General features: G+C 30.7%; 1 protein-coding gene across 2 annotated transcripts in view; it reads left to right on the top strand.

The window, feature by feature from the left end:
* Positions 1-1,041: 1,041 nt before the first annotated feature.
* The window catches only part of Rich (Guanine nucleotide exchange factor subunit Rich), a 41,417-nt gene continuing 29,008 nt past the window's right edge, over positions 1,042-13,450 (top strand). For both annotated transcript variants that reach the window (XM_088228220.1, XM_088228219.1), the window contains exons 1-8: positions 1,042-1,265; positions 1,432-1,539; positions 2,542-2,694; positions 4,765-4,948; positions 7,352-7,485; positions 10,658-10,749; positions 11,316-11,432; positions 12,816-12,972. In XM_088228220.1, the coding sequence (XP_088084346.1) occupies positions 1,125-1,265; positions 1,432-1,539; positions 2,542-2,694; positions 4,765-4,948; positions 7,352-7,485; positions 10,658-10,749; positions 11,316-11,432; positions 12,816-12,972 (1,086 nt within the window). In that variant the 5' untranslated portion in view covers positions 1,042-1,124. The remainder of the gene's footprint in view (positions 1,266-1,431; positions 1,540-2,541; positions 2,695-4,764; positions 4,949-7,351; positions 7,486-10,657; positions 10,750-11,315; positions 11,433-12,815; positions 12,973-13,450) is intronic.

The raw sequence follows: 13,450 nt of genomic DNA, 5'->3' as shown, positions 1-13,450 counted from the left end.
TTCTTGAACCTGATAAGTTTTTTTTATATTTAAGTATATGAAATATTTTTGGTACATTGTAATCTAGTGTTCTTTTCCCGTATTATTAATTATTGAATTTAGGGAGAGCTAGTCAATCCACACTGGTGAACCGAGTGTTATAAAATAATTATTGTATGTTATGCTCAATTCAATGAATATAACGGCATAATATTATATAACTATATACTTTTGTTTTTCTAGAACATTTTTTTCAGCTTGTAAATAAAATATTTAAATGTTTCAATAATAACAATTAAAATAAATTTAATGAGTTTAAAAAACAAATTGAACCACAGTTTTAAAATCTATTCAATATATTGCTTTCACAAGGCGTTGAATTTATACAGCGCAAGATACCTACGAGATTAAAAAAATAAAAAATGAATTTTTTAAAAATATTTTGTTTTATTTCTCGCGATGTGTTTTATTGATGAAAAATGATTTTTCGAAACGCAGTATTTGAGCAATTCGAAATACATTTTTTTAAATGCTTACTTAATTCGTATCCTCTACCTAGAAGCAAATAGCATTTTTTTTATTGAAAAAAAATGAACATTGTTATTTTTCATTTCACTACTATTGTTTTTCTTAAAGAAATAACACGCTAAACCTTTATATTAGAGGCATGTCAGCAAGTGAGGAAGTGAGTATATGTAAGGAAGTTGTAAAAATTCACCAGGGGTGCGATTTCGGATGCTTTGCTTCTTTGCCAGCGTACTATTAGTACGGAAATCACGTGCAAGCGTCCAAAATACCAGTCCAGAAAACTCAGGTAAATGTTTTGGGTCAATAGAAAAAAAATAACTTTTATTGAAACTGCTGGGAATCGAACGCGACGCCAGTTTCACGGTTAGCCGTCTGATCAATTGCGCCAAATGCAAATAATGTGAGTATATTTGATTATGGGTTTGAAACAAAAATATTATTTTGGTACCTACAAGACAAGACCTCAAAAAATAAAAAATCTACAAATTGTTTATGACAAGACATCGGACGTATGAAATTTACTAAAATATCTTTGTATTATAACGTCATTAATTGGGTTGTGACAGCGTTTTGATTTTTTTAACCATGTTTATTTAGTGTGTATTCACTATTTTGAAATGTATTTTCCGATCGGATGGCCAAAAACTCTAGACGCCTTCGGGTCAAATGGAAAACCCTTTGTCCAAGTCGTATGTAATAGAGACAAAATATTATTTGCCGTATTAACGGAAGACACAATAGTGATTTGGTTTAGTAAAGTAAGAGTTTTTACTGTACTACCCGTTCAAATAGTCTAGAATATTATTTAACATACACCGGCAATCTAATATCGTGGTTGTCAGTTACTGCAAATATGTTTTCATGTCAGAATTACAAAATAGTAAGTTTACCTTACACTATTTTATTGTGCATTTTCTCTTTTAGCCCTGTGTTCCGATTGTATTCAGCCAAAGATCTCCGGATTCCCTTTTGAGATTAGGGAAAAATGTCAGCGTTGAGTGGAAACCAGACTCGAGTATGCTATGTATCGCTGTAAGTCACTATCTTATTGTAAATAGTATCTTAAAAACAGAATTTTTAATGAAAAAAATACAATTCGAATTTAGAATACTTTTGATTTTCATTTGTTCTAATTTTTCTGATTTTCAATAGTATTTTTTAAAAATTAAAATCAATAAATGTAAAAGGTTTTTGGTGTTTAATTTTTTATCTATATGTGCAATCAATTGATTTATTTAGAATATTTTTTTCCATTTCTTTAAATACATTAGAAGGATCTTTGCCTTCTCTTCCTATCAAATCTACATTGTTGCAATCTAGCTCCTGTCTGCAAATCATTAAAAAACAGCTACAAAGGTTTTGATATTTTTTATGTACAGTGTCTTGAGGTGATTTACTTGAAAATGAACACTTTTTTGAAATTATGATTATTGCATAAATATTAAAATTGTTGATATTTCTATTTTTATTGGCTTACTAGTTTGGCAATGATAATGACACAGTACTTATGTGCAATTACATAATTATAATTGACTTGTCTATGTCCTTTATGTTAGTACACTAATTTTTTATTATTTACCAACCATATTCGGTTGATTTAAAAATGCTCACAAATAAACAAAATAAATACATTTATTCAATTAATTAGTCTTATTCTATTATGTAAATAAAACACATTTTTTGACCACCTATTATTTATTTCATTACCTACCAGTTTCTGGTCTACTATGTGAATATAATCCTCTTTTATAATTTTAACAGTGTCTACCTAAATCTAGTACATATGATGGAGTTAATCAATCAAGTCTTTATTTCCAGAATTATTTTGTACTTCGTGGAGTTATGGAGTGAGGGAGGTTAAAATTCGGTCATTTGCACTTGTTTTCATCAAATTAGATTAGCAAAATTGGTTGCTGATTAAATATGTAATAAGTGGTTCAAAAAAATGTATTTTAATTTAATTACGTAATGAATAACCACAAAGCTAGTGATTCAAATATAAATTTTCATGTATTTTGTTTTATGTGGAATCAGACATCGGAAGGTCACCTTATTCTATATAACATAGAAGTGATACCGGGGCACATCAGTGCATACCAGCAGTGTGACCCTCCCACTTCTAATCTTAGAAGAGATTCCGCAGAACTTTTTATTAAGGAAATTATTCCTCCACTCCAAATTGTATTGGTAAGTTAATTCTTAAAAAAAAACAAATCAAATAAAAAAATATGCCCTTTTTGTTCGCCATTTTTGTTGAAAATCTACCAATTTTGGAGAACCCTTGGGGGATTAAACCCAGCACTTCTTTCCAAGGAGACGAGTTGTCATCTCGTGGTAGTGTTGCAGACTCACGAATCCGAGGTCCGAGGTTAAAACCCGCTATATTAAAACTTGTTTCCTGTTTTCTAACAAGGTTATTTGTGAATCGTCAGAATGAAAATATTTACCTATTTACTGTGGACATGGGTTTTAAAAATATTGTCAAACAAATAAAAAGAGTTAGCTCCTCATGAGAAATTCATTGTAATTTATTACAGAAACAAAAGTGGAGTGATATTTGAATCCTCAAATTTGGAATAATTATGAATCCATAAATGTATAAAAAGGTCCTTCAGTCAAAAATAGTTTATATATTGTCACCATTCAGGCAAAAGTCTCTAACCCTAAAAATTACAGTTTAAAGTTAAAAATGCCATTCGAAGCATAAAATGACGTAGGAAAGCGACACTAAGGAAATTAAGTTTTTTTTAAATTGGGTAAATCCCAATTTTTTGTTTTTTAATTAACTTTATATAAAAAATTAATTATTTTAGGTAAGCATATCTTATACGCGGCCAGACCGCGAAACTTCAGAGGAACATTCCTCATGCTAAGCTTTAAAAAAATCCTAATAAAATTTCTCCAACAAGTCATTTAAATTTTTTATTTTTTTTAATGATCTCAAAATAGAGTAAATCTTTAATTTCTCGGACAAGCATCCCTTTCGCAAACCCCTACCCCTCCCCGACAAAAAAAATGCGATAAAAACGTATTTGGCCAACAAAGCTATACGCACCATATGCGGACAAGGGAAGCGGCTGGGCAGGAGAGGAGTAAGGGTTTGTGGAGGGACTGCTTGTCCGAGAAATTAAGGATTGACTACATTTTGGGATTACATTTTTTTTAAATGACGTTGAAAATTTTTACTAGGATTTTTTATAAAGCTTACCATGAGGAATGCTCCTCTAAAGTTTCACGGTCTGGCCCTGAAAAACCGTGTATAAATAATAATGAATTATAATATTTCTTTCCTTTCACTAACTCTTATAGCTTGTATTGTCCAGATTATAAACAAGCAAAAGTCACTTCAAACCTTGCTTCATAAAAAACCTTCCAGATATTTTTTAATGTATCAGAGGGAAAAAGTTATGAATGGGATTTATTAAAAAGACATGAATGAATTATGCTGTGTACATAAAACCTCCAAAACACAAAAATATGATTTTTCCTTGGTCTCCAAAATTTCAAATTGCTATTTCTCAAAATTATATTTTTTAGGTTATTGACTTGCCCGAATGGCGATGAAATATAATAAGCTTGAAAAAATATATACAATAAATTTCCTAATGTTTATAGCTTAATACAAATAAGAAATGCTAATATCTGTGTCCAAGCGGATGAAGAATACAGTTCTGTGTTTGAAATAGAACCAGAATGTTTATTATTATGTCTGTTTTTTTGTTATAACTGCCTTTCTGTTACCATGCTCTGTCCCAAAATGAGTTTTTGGCTCCCAAGAGTACAGTTTTTTGTTGTATGCCAATAGTGTAATAATAAAAATATTGTTTTTAAATCGATGGCTAAAAATCCTGAAGAGAAGTCTTTTAAAAAACTCACCTCATAGTGTAGTGGTTGGCGTGTTTGCCTACAATGCTTGAGGTCCTGGGTTCGATTCCTAGGAGGGTTAACAAGAAAATGTTGATTATAAGGTGGTTTTACACTGGAATATTTCCTTGCCCCCTGGATTGGCCACCTGAACCGTATCTTACCTTTCTGTAACTCATGATCAAGATACACTGCATGTACTTTTCCAATGCAGTGCCCTATGCATCATCAAATGCGGATCAGGGTTTGATGATGATTACGATGAAGAAATGCTAAATTGATAATTGGTAAATGAGATTATTACTATGGCGTATGATTATTACCAGTTGCGTAATTCAAATAATTAATATTTTCTCTAGTTAATTACAATGTATTTTTCGTAATGTATTACAGGACAAGGAGATTCTAGTATGGGACGGTGGTATAACTCGCCTCTCCTGCATAAGTGGATCGGAGTTGATGGTTTGCACAACACAGGGACACCTGTTACGCTACAGGTGGGATGGTACACAAAACAGAGATTATTGCCTGGACCTCCGTAGGATACCATTCTGTATCAACCAACAAGTATCTAAAGGTAAAATCAACCAATAATTCTTTTGTTTTTATTACAAAACTTATCAGAAATAGTTGTTGCAAGATTCAGTTGTTCAAGGTTAATGTAATAAAATAAAAAAAAAATTTTTTAATGAAATTTTACTCTTTGGGATGCATAAAAATAAACATAAATACTGTGAATCCTGTATATTCATAACCCCTATATTTGTTACTCGTCACTCCCACCGCCATCACTGGCGCTGTGATGCCGTGATCCCGTGATCAGTATCGGAATTACTATTGGCTGTTTTGTTTTAATCGATACCAACTCTTGTTCTTGACACTGACCTTTCTCCTCTTCTACTTCTAATACTGTGTTTATCTATCTAGTAAGATAAATGAGGAACTTCATCCCTATGGGAAATTGGATACAAATAAGTTTTCTTGTGCGTGTTAAAAATTAGAGCATTAAATTGTTCCTCAAAGTTTCTTGAGAATGTACAAAAAAATTATAAAAAAATATTTTAATAAAAAAAACTACTTTGAACGACGTCACTGGTTCATATGAATCAACCAATGATAAGAGAGCGTGAATAACATCCGGTTTACTTACCGTAAACGGACCAGTCGGCAAAACTGACAGAAAAACAAACAAAACAGAAAAGAATCCCTGACATCATGTGCGGAGTAATTTCAGAAATACAAAAATGATTTTTTTTGGCTTAGTTTAATAGTCTATTAACAAATAAAAAAATCCACTGAACTTCCTCATTAAAATTTAAACAACATATTTGTACTATTTTTAGGAGTTGGAAACAGATTAATTAAATTTTAGTTATTTCTTATGGGAAAAATTGTTTCTGTATTCGTTAGACCCCCAGGAACAGATTAATAATTCCACTGTGTGTTGAATTTTTTTTTGTAAAATTTATTTTTATGTACAGTAAAAAAAAAATGTTGTGTCCTTCGCATAGGACATCCATTCCAGTGGAGGAATCATATATTTTTGTGTTTCTTATTTATTTTATTTTTAAATCTTGAACTAAAGCACACATACACATACATGTTTTATACTTGTAAATGTATTATAATGAACAAATAAAAAATATGTACTCATAAAAATAAGATAAATAAAAAAAATATATTATTCACACATGAGATTATACTTGCAAATTTTCCAATTTATTGTTAACTTTGAAATTAAATTGAGGAAAAATTAATCTGTCATGTAATAAATGGCAATAAAAGATGTTTGAAATATTTTTTGTTGATTTACAGTGATGATTAATATGTAAAGTACATGACTGTAATTTTAACAGCGCAATGAATTTTGAACTTTATGATCATTGCCTTAAATGTATAAAAATATTGATCAGCATTTTCTATGGTAGTAAAAATCTTTGTCCATTGAAAAATTATTTTTTTTGGAATACAGAAGTATACAATACATTATATTAAGTTAGAAGTATAAGATAAAAAAATACAACTTTGAAATATTTTGTTATTTATGTCATCAAATTTGCACCATTTTATTTAGAGTTTTTTTTAACCATCTAGTTTCCGCAACACGTTGCCTTCTTTAGGGTTACTTATAAACCAAACATTAAAAAATGACAAATGTGATATTTTGGCAAAAAAGATAAGGCCGAAATTTATCCATGTCACACCTTCAGTACTAGACTGCATAAAAAAAAATCATTTTTCAAAATTGCTGCATTGGAAGCATTGTAGTAACAATGAAAATGTATTTATTTTGTACTCGTTATATACAAAATACAAAAAAAAACTATTATCTTTATTGACATTACATTTTGCCTTCTTATAATAATCTATATTAAGAATATTGTATTTTTTACTATCCTTTTTTCATGACTTTTATCAGTTATTATATGAAGTAAAATGCAATTCCACCAAGAAATGTCAGTAGAGAAATGAAATATATTTCAGTTCTACTAGTTTTTGCCCCTAGTCTGATATAAGCACTTATAAATCAAGAAAGAAGTGCTGCGTTGGTTTGGACATTTAAAGCGAATGAACCACAAAAGAACGGGTAAAAAGATTTACAATGCGAATTTTGGTAGATGCAGAAAACGAGGAAGACCAAGAATGACATGGCTTGACCAAATCTGATAAATACTTGAAGATGAAGATGTCAAAAGTCAGAATAAATGTCGTGCGTACATGCAAAGATCTATGAATGTAGAGGAAGTGAGGTCTGTATGCAGAGGCAGAGTAGAATGGCATTTTGTTCTCTCTCGCAGGATATGTGTTTGTGGGATTTTTTGTTGCTATTATCGATATAAGTATGTACGTATTTAAAGTAATTTCAATATTTTTATATATTCAGTTAGAATATTAATTTATTGTTCTATAAATGTATTCAAGATCATGTCTTTATTTTGTGTTTGAATGCATTATCATTTTGCTAAACAATTTATTACAGCAATACCCATTGTAGAAGAAAATACTCATGTTAGCGACATAGAATACTCGCCGCTAGTCGGAGGCTTTGGTATCACGCTCAACGATGGTCGAGCCGCTTTCCTCACCGCCACGACGCTCAAGTTTGACCCGAATGTAAGAATTTCTTTCCTAATTTTTGTATATTTCAATAGCTTAAGTTAAAACAATATTTTGTATTTAACAAATGCATGTTCTTGAGGAAATAATTTACCTGATTTATTTAGTGGCTGTTTATTTAATTGTACTCCACATTTAAATATACTTCTATAAACATTAATATCAAAGAGATCAAAATCATTGCATATCAAATCACCGTCTCTTTGGATGCGGTCCAGAGTATTATAAAATGCATAATTGGTGTTTTAAAATAAAATGAGAGAAAGTCCAACATATTCTTAGGTAATTTATATGATAATATTTTGTCTTGTAATTTTCACACCTAATGGTGCATAGGGCACTGCATTGGTAGACCAATTGCTGCGTATCTTAATCATTTTTGTCATATGAAGGAAATATTATCAGTCTTACGCTTCAGGTTCAGTCCAGGGACTATTAATTAATATTCAATCTTCTAGTGTAAAAATGCCGTTTTAAATAAATATTTCACATCAACCATGTTGGGAAACGAACCCGAGACCTCTTGCATGGCAGGTAACCATACTGACCATTACACCACTAGGCCGACATTTTGTAATAATCAATAATCACATTGTTAAAGTTCATTTTGTATCCAATATATTTAAGAAATAGGTGTTGGGCTGTTTCCAATGAATCGATATGAACCCAATAATGCAGATTTCAGAATACTGACGCATATATCAACTGACTTCTGACAAGTGAACAGTGTAAAGTTTTATTGCATGCAATTTCTAAATGATCATGAGTGTTTCTTTAATTTGCTTTCGTTAATCTATTCATTTTATCATGCACATTTCATTAGTTGGAATTTTAATATTGGTTTTTTATATTTGTTTTTTCTTTGTCACCATACTCTTAGATTTATTATTATTGTTTATCGATGAAAATAGTTTTTTTTTCTTGTTTTTTTTCATCTTATTTAAAAAATATATTATGTCGCAGTTGACTTTAGCTGAAATACATGTTGGCTAGCCAAATTATAAAACGGCTTTGTATTGTAAAAGTGCCAAATGACGATTAGCCATTTTGTAAACACTTGGCATTTTACGATTTGGCTAGTCATGTTTACCCGCTACGTAAATTGCCGAAGATTATAGACCATTTAGAGGTTTACCAATATAATCATATAATATACTTTAAAAAAAAGAAACATGTTTATTTTGTTATTATTGTTTCATCAAAATTAGCAGGAAATACAACTAACTTAACCTAACCTAACTTTGCATAACATATCGAAATACAGTTCTGTGGTATTATACGCACCGATACACTCCAAAATATCATTTACTCGTTGAATATTTCATCAAGTCAATTTTTTCTTCTCCCAGCAGTATTGAGGAGATGTCTGTTTTTCACCCGAAACCGTGGACACCTCGGTCAGCAGGAGTTAATGATACCATTGTTTGTGATGTGTGGTTATTCAGCCAAACTGAATACGGCTAATCATCAATTGCTCCTTTTACAATAAGGAGCCTTTCTGTAATTTGGCTAGCCAATATGTATTCCGGCTAAAATGACAATCCGGCTGTGATATATGCATATTACAGTTGACAACACATATTAATAATTAACACATAATAAACTACCCTTTCTCGGGACCTAACTTTACACTTACATTTTGTGTATAAGAAATTAGTATGAAATTTATTATTCTTAATTGAAGATACACATAAAAATATTAATAAATCCGGGCATCAATTTTTTTATTTAATTTTATTTATTATGTTATCAGTTTTGGACTGAGCCATCAATACTGAAGGTGAGAGTATGCGGGAATTTTTTGGGTATTTTGTAATATTTGGTAATAAATATTTGTAATTTGTAATTTAATTTGTTGTTTCCTAGATATGTCATGTACTATCTGGTGCAGTTATATCCTGTTTGTAACCATGTCCCATTATACAGTGTTATCAGAGTGTAATCATTAAAAGTAGCTATAAAGTAGTTGGTTCACTGATTTAAGTGTTAAGTTTTGTAAATAAATATATTAACCACTGAGTAAATAGCTATTAATTTAATTAAGCTTTTGATATTAGTTAAAAATGATAATTATATTATAGTATGATTTTTTTTACAGTAATTAATAAAATTACCAGGTTTTATTACTAAGGCTATGTGCAATGTTGTGATGTAGCATTTATTCCTCACTGCCTAACCGTACAGAGAAATGGTGTGTTTACTCAGTAATATATTGTAAAATAAATCCTTTTACCAATCTTGTATTAGATACAAAGATAAATCGATGGTTACTACTTATACTATCGAATCTGCATTTTGCAAGGTTTACAGGAGAGAAAAAACAAAGCTTAATATTATAAATCTATTGAAAAACGATAGATAAATGTTTGGCAACTCTACAGTATCTAATAGCTTCTTTAAAAAATTAATCAAGATTAGTTTTTACTCTCCTGTAAACCTCGCAAAATGCAGATTCGATAGCATAGGTTGGGACCCTGGAAATGTCAACTGTTATACAGAGCTATTAAACATGTTTTTTTTTTAAACTGAGTTGTGGTCATATGATAATGTTCTTTTTCCAAGGACACTCTCATAACATTTTCACAAGAACACTTCACAAAAATCAACAGATTGAAAAATCAACAGACAGAATGAAGAAATATGGATGTTCAAACAAAGGCAGAATGGTGGACATTACACGGTGTGTAATGTGTCCGTGCAGGTCACAAGCCCTGTAAATGCCCAGACTTCCATATTCCCTTCCCTGAAATGTTCCCCATCTCTGGTGTAATATGTTAATCTAAATAACTTCCTAGGAGGTGAAATCCAGTTCTTGTCTGTAAATATTTGTAAAAACTCAAAATATTGATAGCAATAAAAAATAATAATTTAGCCTTTTTAAAAACTGGTTATAACTGTGCATTATTTTAAAATTACGACTCTTAAAAAATGGTGGACAGAATTAGGCAACGTGGGACTAAAAATGTTAATTTTGAGTTTTATGGCTATTTAAATTCGCAAGAATCAACTAATCAAAAGTATTGTAAAAATGTATTTGTAAATTAACTGCCATATAAAAATACATTTAATAATATTTTTATCCTTATTTATTTCCTATTCTGTAACATGTATACAATCTGTGTTATCTAGTTTGAATATTATATTATCTAACATTATTTTTTTTTTTCAGCAAGTGCAAGGAATTTGGGCTCAAGGAATCGAAGATGCCACATGCTCTAGTGTCAATCATAAATATCGCCTTATAGCATTTGGAAGGGAAAAGTATGATTATATTTTATGCATTCTTCCTTTACCTTTGTAATGTTTTTATTTAAAGCCTCTGGGGAATACATAAAAAAAAAGATTTCTGAATACTTGGTAAAACAGTAAACTCTTCTGTCTTTTGTCTTTGTTAGCTAATAAAAAATATGTGTGTTTATTTTAATTTAATTTATTTAACTTTTTGTACAAACATTGCCAATTGGCAATTTCTCCCAATCAACCAATAAAATAAAAGGTGTTATTTACATAATTTTAGTTGAAAAACATATGCGAGAAAAACATATATTTACAAAATAGAACTAACAATAAGTGTATAAATTAATAAATATTGGTATTAGTGTGGGGAAACGAAGTCCGTTGATTGATGACACAAACGTGCTAAATTATTTACCTGAAATATAGAGCGACAACTGCAAGAAGTAACTCGGAAAACTATAAAAATTGTGTTTTTATTTTTTAAATGAATTGTCTACAAATATGTATTTTCAATCTCGATTTAATGTGATTCGGTCCTTAATATGTAATATAACATGTGTTGGCAAATAAGAGTTTTGTTTGGTCCACAGTTCACAAGTCAGTGTGTTCACAGTAGATGAACAAAGTGGAGGGTTGGAATGTTCACACAATATGGTTCTGAGTTCAAAGGACTTTCCCGGTGCCCCGGGTGCAGTGAAATGCATGAGGTATGTTTTCATTTTTATATATAAAAAAATATTTACTCTGTATCTGATTTTTCCAACCTTTTTGAGTTTAGAGCTAGTAAGAAATAATTAGCATTAACATCATGAAATACTAATGAAAATAAAAAAAATATCACTAACAAAAATTGAAGGAATGACATTGAAAAATTTATTAAATATAAAGAACAATTTTTTATGATTCTAATGATACAACCATAGAATTAAGAATAGTCCAGAAACCGCTTACGCACATTAAACAGAAGGCGACTCAACTACTCATAAATGAGTGGGTTTACGTTTTGACCCATTAGTTTCTTTGTAGACGTCGCTCAGTACGCAACTCCTGATTTGAATTCAACTATGCCATGTTGTGTCCTTTTAAAGTGTAGAAATACTGCTAGGATCTAAAAGAAACAGGATGCAATCACATTTCATGTGTAATTAGCAAATTAATGTGTATGTAACAAATGCATTACTTAAAAATTGAATTCTTTTCCATCTGTCCGATTGCCGAAGAAACAAAATGGAAATTTTGTTAGTGTTCCCAGGGTAGTCAATTTTTTTACCTTACTTTGCTTTTCTAATGAGAGAACATTTGACCAACATTATTTTTAAAACATCAAATATTATTTAACAAGATATAAAAATATCCGTTTTATGTAAAATAAAATTTGTTTTATATTTTATGTTTAAAGTTCATTAATTCAATTACTCTTATTAAATGACCCTTTACTTATCTACTCTGTTGTGTCAATCAATATTTCCGCGTGCACAATAAAATTTTAGAGAAATTAACAGATTGCTTTTTTTTTACCTTACATTGTGTTGTAATTATATTTTTTCCCAATGTGCAACATTACGCGGCGACGTCACGAATGCGCGCGGCGAAAGTGTGTCTAAGTGGGGGAATTATTGGACACAGTCCGATGTATTCAAATATGATTCTACGCTCCTTCTGGACTATTCTTAATTCTATGGATATAACTACTAATGTATAAAAAACAAGTTTTCATTCATCATTTTCGGGTTTAAAAATGAGCGCATACAAAACGGCTCTCAGTTGGCGTCACGTCACTTTGACATCACACGTCATACCTGCTGAGAGCGCTTCTAACTAATATTGCGAACAAGTATGGTGTGAAAACGTAATGCGTGCCGTTTTTTCCATAGGACGTGAAACATCTTGTTTTCAGGTAATTCAAAATATGCGTATTTTAAACCATTGTAGAAAATTAATCCAACTTTGCACGGAAAAAATAATAATACCGTAAATTTTTGCTTATTTAAAAACAACTTTAAAAAAATGTGAAAAGACACTATTGACATTGCTAGGTTATTACTTCATCTCGATCGAGATATCATTTTCTAAGATTCTGATTTTCTCAGGTGGACGGGAGATGGGCGTGCCCTGGCGGTGGCATGGGTGGGAGGGGGGGTTTCTGTGTGGAGCACTTTCGGGGGACTTCTCATGTGTTCCCTGGCATGGGACTACGGCCTTAACCAAGATCTGTCAAAGAACAATCCACTCAGCGTATATAGTATGGTGAGCTATATTCTGAGTCTATCATTTGCATCATTTTACTTCTCTTTATAAATAAACTAAATTTTTAATACTGTAAATATCGTGCGAGGTGAGTGGAATGTGTGGGGTTAAAAGAAAACGATTTAGTCAGTATTAAACTATTATGTCATAAATATGATAAACCGTTTCTGTTCAGCCCATCTGACGATAAAATAAATCAACATAAAAAATTAAAAGAAAACTGCCACAACATCTATAACCTGTCAAAAGTGCTTTTCAACAGTAAACATACTTTAATTCACAAATTTATCTCCCAAATTGAGAAAAAATAGTATCTGAAGTAAATATGTTGATATAAGGAAAGTTTTTAAGCAACATAATACTTGTGTCGGGACAATAAATGACAAAAATCAATGTAAATCATGGGAAAATATTCGAAATCAATTACCTGTGAAAACTGTCTCCTTTAACACCTTTGACGTTCCTACTGCTGCAACTA

Source organism: Micrasema longulum, unplaced genomic scaffold (genome assembly GCF_059751315.1).
Source record: "Micrasema longulum isolate JH-2025_06_02 unplaced genomic scaffold, ASM5975131v1 h1tg000570l, whole genome shotgun sequence".
Lineage (NCBI taxonomy): Eukaryota > Metazoa > Arthropoda > Insecta > Trichoptera > Brachycentridae > Micrasema > Micrasema longulum.
This window is presented reverse-complemented; position numbering and strand designations above follow the sequence as displayed.